The sequence below is a fragment of the Euwallacea fornicatus genome, chromosome 15 (assembly GCF_040115645.1).
Source record: "Euwallacea fornicatus isolate EFF26 chromosome 15, ASM4011564v1, whole genome shotgun sequence".
Lineage (NCBI taxonomy): Eukaryota > Metazoa > Arthropoda > Insecta > Coleoptera > Curculionidae > Euwallacea > Euwallacea fornicatus.
In genome coordinates this window covers 3919232-3934771 of record NC_089555.1, presented here as the reverse complement: position 1 = coordinate 3934771, position 15540 = coordinate 3919232, and the positions used below count along the sequence as shown (strand labels likewise).

Genomic DNA, 15540 nt, shown 5'->3' with positions numbered 1-15540 from the left:
TGGTGGGTCGTTAATTATCAGAGTCAAACGGTATCACCGCTCTTTGCTCTGTAATCATAATTGGGCCCTTTGCGTATCTCTTTACGGGAATTCCATGTTATTCCCGAGGACTTTGGCTATTGTTGACCCGTCGACTGGGTTTTATTGCCATCTTTATTGTCCTTTTTGCGCTTCCTAGTCGAGATATTTGCTAGTTTAATGTCTTATATACGTTCGTATGTATGTATTTTCGAATAGAGCCGAGAGCTGGCGAAGTCAAACGAAGTAAGTAGGCATTTGATTTGTTTATATGAGCGCCATTTTTAAAGTGAATATTGATTTGCCAGTGTTAGAGATGTAGGTTGTCAAAGTTACTATCATTTTTTTTTAATTGATTGAAATTAAAGTTTTTCTGTATTATATGTATTATACATTATATAATATCTCGAAAATGGTCAAGTTTTCGGGCTATTAACAGGTATACCTTTTTTTATCCAAAATACTAAACAGAATAATACTTTTTATTAATAGGACTACTGGAGTTGCGTAGAAAAAAAATAGAGCCCTTATACTTAGGCAAGACTTTTTCAACTTGTGCCCCCTATTAACTATAATAAAATCGACAGCACTAGTTTGTTTCTCATCTTCGAACTTTCACGTATACCAAAAGTCAGTACCATAAGTCGAAAAAAGAAAAAAAATAAGATATGAAACCAAAAATAAAATTTAAACTTTAACACTCTGCATCTTTGTTAATATTACTTTTCGGAATACAACTATTGCATTGGATCTTTATATTTTGATGGCAGAAATATAATATTTCTTTTTATGCCATTCATTTGTGATACCCTGTATACTCTAACATAGAGGGTGGCGCATTTCACTTCCCGTCTTCTATAACTCGGTTATGATTGAAAGTAGAATGTTGGTATTGTGTATACTTTATTTTTAAATTTAAGTTTTTACTACTTTTAAATTTTAAACACCCTATACAAACGATCAACCAACTGTTTTAATAAAACTATTAAACCATGCTTAATAAGCACCTTGTATAGTTGCTTTAAATAGATATTATTTCTATTTTTTATTAATTTTTTCAAACCAGAGATGCAAATGCTATTTTTTTTAGTTTTTAATGTTTTCGCCGATATTATCGAACCGATTTCAACAAAATTTGAGGAATATGTAGATATATATATAATTCATTAAATGAAATTGTTCCGTATCGTCACACTTTTTTAGAGCATACTATATAATTAGAAATATTTTCCGGAATGCGTCCTAAGACAGGTAAAATATACACGATATCAAAATCTTGTTTCAATGATAACCAAACTATAGAAGAAAGGAGGTGAAATGTGCCACTCGGTATACGAGTATTGGGTCATATTCCTCGCACGAAAGTTAAGAGTTTTTCATATGCAGACTGGTCAAGCTTCATACACGGGTGTTTGAACTTAATTAATAGACATGCTAACTGACTCTTTGTACATCTGTAGAGCCACCGATTATTTATTTTTGAAACTTCGCTGTTTTGTAAAAGAATTAAATTGTTATAAGCAAGGAAAATAAATCGTGACTATATCGAGGAGTTCCGTCCCCACATGGTAACGACTGATGTAACCCTAATGCATCGTTTCTTTGATGTGGTGGCAACAAGCAATCGAAGAGACGCCGCTGTTGCCATATAAACGTACGCGACGTTATTACGCAGGACTGTCTATACCTGTTACAGAACGGTGTTTTACGTGTTCGTATGCGCCTGTACGTGCCACTGTCATTTTTGAGATGTGCAGGTAGCTCGCGAAGAGTTTGCAGGGGACTTTTATTTTTAATAATTCATTAATATTATTTTTTTGATGTGCGCCGACCCCAGATACAATGCGAAAATAATAAATTTTTTCTTTATTCAAGTAAAATATCATTTGAACGATCAAGTTAGTAACATATTAGAAAACAATTCAGGTATATGTATGTGTACTTTATTTAACAAAATCAATAATATACATTTCTGTTTTACTCACGATTCGCACATGAATTTGATTTTATTTAACATGTACATTACGTATATATATATATATATATATATATATATATATATATATATATATATATATATATATATAGATCTAAGGCAAACGTTCCATTCGGGTCTTCACATTGAGGACTTCCTCATGCGTGGTATTTAATCCCAAATTTAAGAAGAAAGAGATTTTCGTTATATAGCAGCATGCATTGCATTCATAATTTCATGCTATGAACGTTCTGCGCGTGGTAAAACTATTTTAATCATTTTGTTGCAAATGGAAACGACCTTTCAAAATTACCTAAGTTTTGTATCGCACATAATAACCCTATAAATATAGTAACGTGAATGATGAAAGACGCTTCGGCTCACCCTTTAACATTACTCAGTACATTTTATTCATAAGAAAATTTTTTCTTGGTCAAGACATGCCATTCCTAAGTATATACATACATATACATAATTGATTACAACACAATGTTATACACAAATATATCACATTACCTATATATTATACGGAAGTGAGCAAAAATCACAATTACGCATGGAAGAAATACTTGGGGATTAATCCAGCATTCACCCTATAGTTCAGTGCAATTCCTCTTAATTACGTGGTAGTAGAGATACAATATTATTATTAATACTTGCCTGAAAAATACTACAAAACCGATTTAAGTCACCAGAAAATCTCATCACTTATACCGCTTCTGTACAAACTTACCACGTTTATTCTAAACATTTTTTGCGTCAGAAGCACTTAAACGTACATAAATATATCACATATATTCATTATTGTAAAACAACAACAGACGAACAAAGGAGAGTATTTTTTTGTAAAGTTAAAGCCGGCAATTAAGTTATCTTGCTATTTCCAACAACAAAACTTCGTCCACCATTTCTTCCTTTCCATTTCGCGCCTCCGTTTTAAGGCAGTGATAATGGCCTCATCAAAGGCCTCTTTGAGATGGTTGCAAGTTTTAGCCGAAGTTTCTACATAAGTGGCATTAAGTCTCCTCGCCAGATCTCGAGCTTTGGTCAGTGAAACTGCCTTTTGGCTCTGCAATATTAATTGTTATTGAGATTCTCTATGGAAAGCAACGCTTACCTGTCGACGAAGATGACTGAGAACATCATGATCGTTGACTAAATCCGCCTGGCAACCTACTAGTACTACTGGCACCCCCAATCGCATGAGTTCATCTGCCCATCGCTCACATGCTGATTGGAATGAAGACGGTCGCACCACCGAGAAGCACAACATAAACACGTCGGCACCGGGATAGCAGAGATGTCTTAAGGGTCCTCCTAAATTATCCTGAAATAATAAAAATTGCATATTTGAAACCAGATTTATGTCATATCTTAATCTTGACAATATAGTGACGATTAAGTATGTGTTTTTATGTTTAGCACAGCAACACTAAATTTAAATAGAGTTAACGCAAGATAATTGTATATTTTCACAGTTTATTAGTGGTTAAGTGTTGCATTTTTTAAAGTTTGAATTTTTAATGGCACACTCTAAAGTTATGGAAGAAAAATATGTCGATAGGTGAAAATTTTCTTTTATAGCTCAGTTGGACGAGTGATAACCCGGGAAGATAGTGGTCGTTGGACCAACCCCAGTCGTAGGTGATGAACCTTTTGTATAAATTCTATCGTTGTCCGTCATTCCATTAAAAATTCCCACATTATTTGATATTTCGGACATTAAAAACATTCTTCACAATTTTTAAAGTTTTTATTAATTTCCTCTTTTAGCAACATACAAATAATGACACATATTATGTTTGAGAGCATTATCAGTGATTGCAATTTATGGAACTAATAACATATCACGTGTTTTTCTGCGATAAAATACGTGTAGCCAGATAATCTAAATGAACAATTAAACTGCATGAAAAACGTTCACTTATATAACTCTATCTTGCAGAAAATACGACGAGTATGACCTGTGTTTAATGAATTATTGTTACAATGTAATGTCCACAGGTGAAAAACTGGTCGTTCCTTTGTGAGCTGAGCAGGTGATAGGGAGACCACGAAAACCAGTTTTTTCATGCAGCAAAGTTACATCTTTTGCAAAAAAAGAGAAAAATAATGATCGGCTATACATGAAAGGTGATGTCACAAATCATGCTAAATACGTTAAAAAGAGAGCGAGCCCAAAGTGACCTGACCAGTGCCCACTGAACTGAAGCGCCTTTTCCGAGCCTTTTTTTATTTAGATATCCGATAAAAATGTTTGGTCATTAAATAATTTCTCAAAGTTCTTTATTTGATAAAGTGAATGATCTATTTTAGAATGAATAATAATAAAACTTGACTTCTCCAAAAGAGTGATTCACTAAGAAATTGCATTGCTCACCCATGGTTTAAGATTGCCGTTAAGCACACTGTCCAACTTAAAACCTTTGCATCTATCTTTAATGTCAAACGATTACGTTCATGAAAACGCTGATAAATTTATGGAACAGTTTCATTGTCTAAGGACGGGATCTATGCGAGTTTAGCAGAACTAAGGTGGTACCAAAGGAACGCTGATTTCTTGAGATGAGCAGTGTACTTGTTTACGGGTTTCTTGTTCTAAAATAACCAGTAAAGTTCTTTGTTCGAATTGAAAGCAAGTGTTACGAAGTACGACCACCGAGGTTTGTTAAGATGCTTTAGTTTCTTTTTATGGTCGTTGTATTACTTATTATTACCTGCAAGCTTTAAACTGAATTTCATAAGATTTTTGAATAAATGCTCCCTAAGCGTTCTTTGCTGATTACTCAGTTACTTTCTCTTTTCAGAGATCAAGCAGATAAAAAAAAACGACAATACCTACTCGTAAATATATAAATAGTCAATGTTTTGATTTATGCCTCGTCTCATATATTCCATTTTCCTTTTATTTGTCGCTTAGGTTCTCATTAAAAGATAAACGGCAATAATAGCAAAGCTCTTTAAAACAATAAATTAATCCGAAACTAATTATTATTGACTTCGAGAGGAGAAAGCACGATTTTATGGCCGAAGGACGATCGTTTGGCAAAACGAGAGTTTTGCAACCAATACTTGAAATTTGTTTTGTAACGGGTTAACATTTGTAGTTATTAGGGAGGCTGATTCGAGTGCCTAGTCTTAAAAACGAAGTTTAGAAATTACGTCTACCATAATCTCCATGATTAAGCAAAGTATGTAAGACAGTTCTGAACTGGGGCAATTTAAATATGCGTATCTTACCTCTCCAGCCGTATCACAGATTTCCAGTCTAATTGGTTTTCCATCAACTTGCACCACGACTGAAACAAAAATTTGTATCAAACATTTTCCTATTCATTACACACCTGCCATGATTTGCTACTAGCAATTACCTTGTGTGTAAATTATTCATTTTTAATTCGTTTAAAAATCATTTGAAAGTAAAATTGAACCGTATTATAGGTCACATTCTGATTGCATGGTACACCTTTATTATAGCAGGGTACTTCAAATGTGGAAACCATTGCACAATATGAGTTTAATTAACGAGATACGGGTTTGCATAATTAAAACAAGTACTATCATGCCTTTGTGGTATTTAAATGATCGTGACCGTCAATTGAGATAATCCTTTACCAAAGAGTTGAGTCGCTTGAAGACTATCAGGCAGCTTATCGTAAATGTAAGGTAATCATCATTAGTCGATGCAGAAGAACGGTTGTCTAACGAACAACCTACGTATCAAAACCACAATTCGGAGGCCAAGTCAATTGATTTTTAACGCGGAAGGCGCTTCACGATCAGATAATTTCGTGTGTTATCTAATGATGTATAACGTATAAAAGCGCTCCACTTCACCTAATTTCATATGAGCATTTATTTGTAATAGTCCATACGAAGTTATGGATTTAGTTCTGAAGCTAAAGCCCTCATCATAATAAAAGGAATCCCTTGTGCGTCCTTATCAATACACTTTATTCCGAATCCGAAAATGGGCACAAAAGCCCGACATCGGCTCACGAAAGAGCTTTAAAACCTGCTCCCTTTATTTGCACTTTGAAATGAAATTCACCCTCGGGGTCTCGGGCTGGCACATGAAGCAAAACTGATTTTCACCGAATATACACGAAAGTTTGTTTGTTTTGGAATGTTACTCTGCCCTTAACTAGGATACTGAGTGTTTTGGCTTATGATTAATTGTTATTGAGAAGACGTTTAACGCCATTGCCATCACATAGATAGTCCAAACAATAGTAGCATTGCCGTTAAGGAAACATGACCTCCCCAAGCTTACATATACATACGTATATCACCAATTAAAATGCCTGTTAAAAAGTAATCTTATCTTTGCCATTAAATAAAAAGTGTTTGAGTTGCACTTCAGCGGTTACTTTTGATATTTATTCGGGGAAAGTTTATTTTATACAGAGTATACACGGTGATTCAGAACGATGAGATCAAATTTCTAGGGATTATTCAGTGCAACAAAAGACGACATTTTACTCTAAGAACCCATGTCCGGAAAGGTCTTACCAAAGCGCTACGGCCTTTTGATGCTCTATCACAGTTATGTTCAAAAAAATTATTATATCAAATTATTTTAGTTTTTTAATTTCAAGCCGGAACTTCTTAAAAATGCTCTATTAAACGCTCCACAGCAAATGTTGTTGCAACATGATGGTGCTCCTGCATATTTTTCTGTTCAAGCCCGTCAATATTTGGATCGGCAGAGGTGGTCCAGTTCCGTTGCCCCCTAGGTCACCCGAACTAGCACATTTGAATTTCTTTCTGTAGGGACATGTAAAGTCACTGGCTTATGAAACGCTAGTGGTAACAGATCAAGACCTGATTGCACGAATTACTATGTCATTTGAATCGTACAAAATGATCAAATTTTTAGTCAAGTCCGCAGAAACCACGTATGTCGTTTAAACAGGTACAATGATGTGCAAAGACCATATTTAAACAACCATTGTAGTATTGTTTGTACAAATAAATTAAAATGAAACGTACTAAAACTAGCTAAAAACATTTTTGCCCATAACTGTCTTAAAACATCATAAAGTCGTAGGACCTTAGGCCGATATTTCTGAACATAGGTTCTTGTACTCAAATGCCTTCTATTCTTACACTGAATAATCCCTAGAAGTTTCTTTATATAATTCTGAATCACTATGTAGAAACAAGAGAAAAGCGAAGACCTCTGTACCGACAGGAAGAATGCACCCTAATATGCAATGGCAATACCTAGCACGAATATGGCGCTTCATGAATACTAATCAAACCAGAAGAATTTTTATCATTATTCATAAAGAGAAACGAGCGCAAGAAACATCCATTTGTAGCCTGAATTTCACATTCTGGCAGTCTTGAAGATGGTTCTTCCTCAATTGCACATGAGAATCTGCCGTTTAAAACTGATATTATTGCAGGGGACCTAAAAAAAGAAGCTATCGTTTACGGATCAACGAATTCCAATAATGATGGTGCCCAGGTAGGACCATTATGGCAAAGAACCAACTAGGCGCAAACAACCGAGGTTGCCACATTACAGCTATGCACTTTACACGAGTTTTAACTTGCTGCAAGCACATCTGCCTGCAAGAACCTTGTGGGTTTTTAAAGGACACAAATTGGATGTTCATGTTGCGGGGGGTTTGTCGAGAACCCGAAGAAGCGTTTACTCATTAAGGTAATTAGGCAACGTTGCAACGGGTGCACCACAGACCCGAAGAAGTAAAAGGCAGACTGTGAGGCAGCTGGTCGGTACCCAATGTCGGAAACTTGTTCCAATGGAATCTTTCGTAACTTGTGCGCTTACAGGCCTGAGCTGAGCAAATGTAGTACTTATTCAGAATTAACTGCAACAATACACATTCCATTTCCTGATGATTCAAGTAGTACAAACATGAATAATATTCACAATTACCTTTCTTTACATGATCGTTATACACGCACTTATCATACTAATTAACTCGAAATGATTATTCAATATTTCACAAAAACCAATTATTCATTGAACGGATTTAATTTTGCGAACTTTTGTTGCGAGATGGCAGTAGCTTTCCTATCTATTTGTCTAGTTCTAGTCCAGATCCATTAGAGCAGGAAAGATATACATATGTATATAGAAAACACTTTTTTATTGTCATCCATTTTGGTCTCCAACCAAAATGTGAATTTTTTTGCCTTATTTCTCGATATTTCCTTGGCAATTACTATCACTGATTCATCTCCGTCTCTGCTCTGCATGCACTGCAAACGCATTTTATTTCAAGCCCGACCCCCTGTAGCCTCAAGCGTTGCAATATATCCCATATAAGGTGCCTTAAGGTCAGGAGAAGGCTTTTCATAGCAGGTACATATCATTCATAAGTGGATTTAGACCACACTAAGAAACATACAGGCAAGGTTTGAAGGCGACCTTTTGCGCGTTTTTGGTATTGGTTGCACGCAACTCGCTATTATTAGCTCAGAAACGGTATATTCAAAGGTCGCAGCTTCAGTAACGTTTCCTATTCTCAATACAATGTGTTTTTTATTCAACAAACGTCGATTCAGAGCTAACGATTCTAATTTGAAGTATATAACGGCAATGAAGGTGTTTAACCTCTTCCATTAACATCATCGGGCGCCAGTGCAGTCACAGTTGCAGTGCTCAATTAAAATAAATTAATATAAATTGCAGTTTTCCAAGTAGAATTCCATTGTAGGTTTCACGCTGCTATTGTTAAGAGTAAGATGATTTTGAATAATTACTGAGTCGGTACCTCCATAGTAAGAACCGAAAGGAAACACCTTCGCCTTGCGCCTCCCGATAAGGAAACGGAAAAAAGCTTCCTGAACAATTTCGCAATTTAAATTATCATTCACCTGACTTTATGTATTCGTAGCGCGGCCTTGTTTTGCCACTCAGACGCACATTATTTTCAATTTCAATATTTTTGGTGTTTTTCTTCCACTAGTTCGATATTCAATAGAAAATTTATTGAGGCGTAACTCGGGCACTTATGAAGTCAAACAAGACCAGAAAAAGCTGAAGAGCTCTGCAATCAATGTCTCTCTTAACGGATCTTTTTCTAATGCGTTTTCCACGTATTCTTTGTCATGTGTATGAAGATCTCGCACACCTGTTGGTAAAGCCCAGTGGTGTCTAAAGAAGTCAACTGCATAAGGGGCACCTTGCATTTTGTCTTACTCAAAACCGAAGGAAAATCGGAATAGTAAAATGTCTGATAAACAAAAGTCGCTTATTCATTTATTGCAAGTAAGGTGCATTAAACCCATGCAAGCACTATTGTATTGTTTATCGTACCGAAACGCCACATATCAGATTTCCCACTTATTAATCACCTCTCTGACATCTCCGATGTTATGAAATATCGTTTTGAAGGTTGAGTTTCATCATAAACGGTTCTATGAAGCGTACGTCCCTGATTTCTACCTGTGGATACCTGAGCAGTCCCCTGCCCCCGCCAATGTAAAGTGCTTTTTTACAAAGTGACGGTCTAACGGCCTTTCGCTATCTTTGTCCGACAGGAGTCCGCTCTGATGAGTTCTTCAGTTCAAGCATCCTTTCGATGTTACGATTTGGTCATTGAATTCATATATTAAAGGAAAGTGATAAGGAAACCGAATAAAAGTACTGGTAAATGTTAGGTAATTTTCACCACTTCACCGTAAAGGAAATATCAATTTTATCCCTCAAGTAAGGACAATTGCTAGTAGTTATTGTGAACCTCATCATACTAATCACCAAGTACAGAAAGTTAATTAGTATCCAGTGCGTGGGTGTTTGTAGATTTCATTGCTGAGCTATGCGCTTTCCTTCAAAATTCCTAAGGTTTTTTCCAAGAAACAAATGGATTTATTGGGTTTTATCTTTATAAATAATGTTTATCTAATCGTACTCTCATTTGAAATTACGGTGAATATTCATTCATATGATATGTCATTTATTGCAATTCAGATTATACCCATCAGTGAGATCAAATGACCATAAGTTACAATGTGAGCGAATATTTTTTCAAGAAGAATACTTACCATTGTAGTTGTCATAGGCAGTTGGAATGTATTCGTTAGGAAAACTGTCGTTACTATAGGACATCGCCAAAGCAGTTTTTCCGACTTGTTTATCCCCGACTATAACACATTTCATTCGACTTTTGGACCCTTTTTTCCGCTCATTTTTCTGCGCCCTTTTCCCTACGTTGGTACTTACTACAGTCACTTGGTTCCCGGGGGATAACAAGGGTTGTTTCGTGTAATGCAGTACGGGGTTACATTGGGGCGTCATTTTCATATTTAATTTCACAGAAGCCGAAATGCAAAATACATTTCCTAATTATTTTAGTATTAATTGAAACACTGATTAAATTCGCACGGTCGAACTATTGCTGTCGATATCGACGGTGTACAGCGCTGACGATCCGTCGACTATAACTTGGCGTGTAAAGTAACTGAACTGAGTCATTTACGTTGCGAGAGTTCGCGGTCCGTAGACAATATCGAGACGATAAAAGACAGAGAGAGGGAGATTTGTTATTATGATGAGTTTACCTTTTACTTGTTGCTGGTCTATTGCTTGTATAGCATACGGGATAGGGGATCCTGACTTTGGTTTTATTTGTTTATTGATTGTTGTGTACGCACCACCAATGACGAACATAAATTATATTTTATACACAAAATTCTGCACCAACCACTTCGATGGTTAAATATATTTATGCAGTATTTCCTCGAATTCGACCTTAAATGAGCCTTTTATGATTTTCATTGATAACAGAGATTTATTAACTATATTGAATAGGTTTGGTAAAAATTTGAATTGAATGTATTTAGCGCCAAATGACTTGTGGTTCTAAACACTAGGCAACCACATATGCATGCGTAACATCTATCAAGTTTCTAAGAAATTAGAATAATTGTTTATGTCATAGTGAACATTGTCCAATTTTAAGGTTATTAGTCAAAAAGGGACAAAAATTCATGGGAATACCGCTGTTTTTCTGAAAGATTTAAATAACGATTAAATTAACAAGAGTCGAACGGAGGTTATGTAATTTTTTAAAATTTTTATTCAAATTTGTTGCGAATTACGAAAAATCTTGTTTCCTTAAATCACGGTTCGTTTCTAAGGGTTTTATTACTTTTCCTGAATTAAAGTAAAAATTAAACATTGCGTACAGCAGAAGCAGCAAAAAAGGATAAAGATTTTAGGTAACAATGTTCGAGAAAAAATTTAATTTTAAATGAAAATAGCTGAATAGGAGAAGCTATTATTTATCTAGTTCGTGACATATGAATTTTTCTTTGAGTACTAGCAGTTCTATGCTCATGGTATTGTAATTTTTATTTTAACTTATCTTGTTTAAATCTCCTAACAAACAATCAACAATTTAAAAGTTGATAAGAAAATGTATTTATCAGGATACTTCTTAACAACTGTGCAGAAAACGTCTATCTCGTTTGATACATTGCATAATCAGTACAATGTCAGTTCCCAGATTTGTTCATTTAAATAATGGAGTTAGTTTGCCTACAATCGGTTTGGGAACTTATAAGGTAACTCTACATGTAATTTTACTGTCAGAAGACCATAAAAGTATTTCTCTTAAAGTCTCCCAAAGGCCAAGTCGAAGAAGCAGTGAAAGCTGCCATAGATATTGGTTATAGACATTTTGATTGTGCTTGGTATTATGGCAATGAAACTGAGGTGGGTAGTGCCATTAAGGAAAAAATCAACTCTGGAACTGTTAAAAGGGAAGACATATTTGTCACCAGCAAGGTATTAGTATCAAAACTAATAAATCTGTTTAAAAAAACTCACTTTATCTTATAGTTATGGAACAATTTTCATGCTAGAGATGCAGTAATTCCAAAACTAAAGGAGAGTCTTACTTCATTAGGCCTAGAATATCTGGACTTATATTTGATTCACTGGCCATTTGGCATTAAGGTAATTTAACTTTTGTTTCTCAACCATAAGTATAGTCACAGAAGTTATTAGCAAGATGGTCCACCATTACCATCAGAAAATGCAGAAAGTTTCTTTACTGATGATGACTATGTGGAAACCTGGAAAGGAATGGAGGACGCCCAAAAACTTGGTCTTACAAAGTCCATTGGACTCTCAAACTTTAACTCTGAGCAAGTGGAGCGGATTTTAAAAAACGCTACCATTAAACCTGTTGTCAATCAAGTCGAATGCAATCCTAACTTAACTCAAAAGAAACTGATCTCATACTGTAAAGAACGAGATATTGTAATAGTGGGTTATACTCCCCTCGGTAGGGTTGAAGTTGCAGGCCAACCAGGATTTCCTGATCCTACAATTCTGGACGCGAAAGTTATTGCTATGAGTAAAAAGTATAATAAAACTGCAGCCCAAATTGTCTTAAATTATCTGGTAAGTTTGAATTGAAGATAAAGGTGAACTGAACTTTATAAATTTCTTTTATAGGTGAATAATTTAGGGGTTGTGGTAATACCCAAATCGGTCACACCATCGAGGATTAAAGAAAATTTTGAAATATACGATTTTGTGTTGGATGCAGAGGATGAGACTTACTTGGATTCGCGCAATAATGGACAAAGGGTGGCTCAATTAACTCCTTACAAAACACACAAATATTACCCCTTCAACATTGACTTTTAATTGTTTGAAATTATTATACGTTATCTTTAAAATGGACATGATTTGCCTTAGTTCAATTCTACCTCAAATCCATGCCAGTACCTGTCTCTTGTTCGATTTAGTGCTCAAGTCATTAATAGTTTTTAATTCTAAGAACCGAAGGTAGCTTGCAAAAATGCTTCTCAACATTACCAGGACATGTTTTTTTTAAATTGATTTTGGTATGCATATAAATGTCTAATGATTACATTGTCAAATATGACAAAGTCACATTAAAATAAAATGGTTTGAATGGAAGAAATATGCAAAATTCCTATTGTTTTGTAAAGCGGAAACATGACTTCAGATTGCTGTAATGGCAAAGGAATTTTTCCTGCGAGGCTCAGAGGAAAAAACACTGGCTGCAAGGGGCTACAGGTTGTTGAAAAAACTTGGAGAGTATTTATTAAACCTTTCTATTACAATATATTCAAAAGAAAGATTATAAAGGGTCCTACGCCAATGTCTATCTGACAGAATACATTTTGAAATCTAATGAAAAGCAGAGCAAATATTTGGCATGTAAAGTGATGGACGTGTCTAAAGCTCCCAAGGATTTTGCCAAAAAATTTTACCCAGAGAACTCGGTATACTAGTGAAACTGAACCATCCTTATATTATACATATCCATAGCGTGTTCCAGAGGAAAACCAAATACTTTGTTTTTATGAGAAATGCGGAAAATGGAGATTTACTAGAATATGTCTTGAAGAAAGTGGCTACCAAATTTTAACATTCAACAAACTAATTAAAATTGCCGCTATAGGGTCTAATGTCTGAGGCTCAAACAAGAGTGTGGATTCGCCAGCTAGCCCTTGCAGTTCAATACCTTCATGATATGGACATAGCTCACAGAGATCTTAAGTGTGAAAATTGTTTAATAACAGCAAATTACAACTTGAAATTGGCGGATTTTGGCTTTGCTTAATTTGTCATAGACTGCAATGGAGAACAGCTATTAACCAGTACCTATTGCGGATCGCTTTCACAAGTCGCTCCGGAAGTGTTGAAGGAAACGCCATAATATCTAAGAATAGCTGATATGTGGTATCTAATTCAACACGAACGGCAAACATTTCAATATCAGGATTTTATAATATAGGTCTTGTGAAGTAATCATTTATGTGTGTATCAATAAATTGATGCCTTTTGATGATTCTATGTGAAGAGGCTTTATGAACAACAAGTCAACCAAAGGTGGAAGTTTAGATCTAAGATTGTTGATAGCCTTTCTGAGGAAGTTAAAAAAGATGTTCCATTTTGAAGAGTGCAGGGGTGGAAAAAGGAATATCACTTACAGGGTGTATTCCAACACAATCTCTACTATGAAAACACTAAATTTCTGCATGTTTTGACTCTCACCTTAATTCTATGGGCATCATGTTACAACATTAAATTATCTTCCCAAAAAATTCATCTCCTTTTCTTCCTTGTACACTTTATTTGTGTTACGATTTTTACAAATATAATTTAGAGGTAAAGCAACTGGTTATTAATTTATTGGAGCCAGACACAAGCAAGTGCTGGAAAATAGACTATATAGTCAAGTCTGACTGGATAAGACTTGATTCTAGAATTAACAATTTAACTAAATCTGAAAAAAATGCTTTATCCCACGCTTTTATTGAAAGAAGAAGTTATCTTGATGGTTACACTTCATAAACTATCATAAACACCAAATAATCTATCTGTATTGTGCAGGTTTAAACAGGAAGAACAAAAATGCTGCTAAATTGAAAAAAGAAATTGATGATGTGAATGTGTTAAAACCTACCACTTATGAAGAGCATTTTCCTTATGTGGATATTCAAAGCACTCTTACCATTACAGACCAATAGAAATTCCAAAAAAATGATTATTATTTTCTAAGTATCATTCTCTTGATTGAAAACTTGTAAGAGATTTGTCGAATTTGCTTAATGTAACATCACATATTTTAACAAGATCTTCAAGTCCTCGTTTCAGGGCGTCTGTGGCCTGTCCCTGGTGCATTTGAATCCTAAAATGAACATTGTTCTCTGCTGGATGAGGAACTGAATATCCACAAAACTGTACATCTGGGCTGTGCAAGGACATACTTTAAGTTTATATAAGAAATATATGGTAAGCTAATACATACTAGCTAGAGATAATGCCCCGTAAGACGTTGCCTAACGTGTGTCCCTCGCCTTCTAAAACGAAAGTTCTACAGGTGTCATCAAAGGTTTCATTACTTGCTAACTAATAATGCAAACAAAAAAAAAACACTCACATAGGTATGAATAATTGTTCCATAATTATAATTACCTTTGTTATTGGCATTGCTAAGGGTTTCTGGCGTATTTATTAATATTTTAAAGAATATAGTTTTTGTCGTTTTCAGTTTACGTAAAAACATGCGATAATTAGGTTAACTTGCCCTGTCACGAGCGTTATAGAGATGGGCAAAAACAACTGGGTATTTTTTCATGCCGGTGTAACTTGATGGTCGGCTATTCTAAGCATTAATTCATACAGGTTATTTTAATTTTACCCAAATTATTTTCATTTCAATAGATAGTGTGTTTTGGATTGTAACTAGAGTACATCTGCAAAATGTAATCACTGCCTTAATTCATTGTGTCATTTTGTGTTTTAGTTTCATGATGTTAATGTCCGAAAAACCAATTTATTTTTGTTCTCAGCTGTTGTTTATTTAGAAACATAATATAAAATCACTATAAATATTATTTAAATAAGTTGGGTTTTGACTTTTGATAATATTACCTGGAACAGGTTCTCAACTGGTCATTTGAATAATCGGTTAGTCTGCAAGTTGTGAGAACCAATTATGTATAGAATAGCCTTCCATTTCTACGGTGTACATAAATGTCAGTACGGCCACCTATCGTGAGATAGTATAAATTGAAGATAT

The 15540-nt window shown here is 34.9% G+C and overlaps 3 protein-coding genes and 1 pseudogene across 3 annotated transcripts; 2 read left to right on the top strand and 2 right to left on the bottom strand.

Annotated features, from left to right (window-relative positions):
* Nucleotides 1-1945: 1945 nt before the first annotated feature.
* On the bottom strand, nucleotides 1946-10431 carry LOC136343813 (cdc42 homolog). Its single transcript, XM_066290792.1, has 4 exons — nucleotides 10016-10431; nucleotides 5234-5292; nucleotides 3111-3320; nucleotides 1946-3062 (listed from the first exon to the last, which is right to left on the bottom strand). The coding sequence occupies exons 1-4, from the start codon at nucleotides 10272-10274 to the stop codon at nucleotides 2871-2873; spliced, it is 720 nt and encodes a 239-aa protein (XP_066146889.1). The 5' UTR covers nucleotides 10275-10431; the 3' UTR covers nucleotides 1946-2870.
* A 94-nt stretch (nucleotides 10432-10525) lies between these two features.
* LOC136343810 (aldo-keto reductase family 1 member B1-like) lies at nucleotides 10526-12665 on the top strand. Its single transcript, XM_066290789.1, has 6 exons — nucleotides 10526-11191; nucleotides 11402-11536; nucleotides 11592-11759; nucleotides 11814-11930; nucleotides 11982-12380; nucleotides 12435-12665. The coding sequence occupies exons 2-6, from the start codon at nucleotides 11465-11467 to the stop codon at nucleotides 12627-12629; spliced, it is 951 nt and encodes a 316-aa protein (XP_066146886.1). The 5' UTR covers nucleotides 10526-11191; nucleotides 11402-11464; the 3' UTR covers nucleotides 12630-12665.
* Nucleotides 12666-12799: 134 nt separating this feature from the next.
* Nucleotides 12800-14485, top strand: LOC136343817 (testis-specific serine/threonine-protein kinase 3-like; annotated as a pseudogene).
* On the bottom strand, nucleotides 14069-15342 carry l(2)37Cg (RNA polymerases I and III subunit AC2 l(2)37Cg). The gene is made up of 3 exons (XM_066290795.1): nucleotides 14934-15342; nucleotides 14767-14867; nucleotides 14069-14709 (listed from the first exon to the last, which is right to left on the bottom strand). The coding sequence occupies exons 1-3, from the start codon at nucleotides 14946-14948 to the stop codon at nucleotides 14520-14522; spliced, it is 306 nt and encodes a 101-aa protein (XP_066146892.1). The 5' UTR covers nucleotides 14949-15342; the 3' UTR covers nucleotides 14069-14519.
* Nucleotides 15343-15540: the final 198 nt, after the last annotated feature.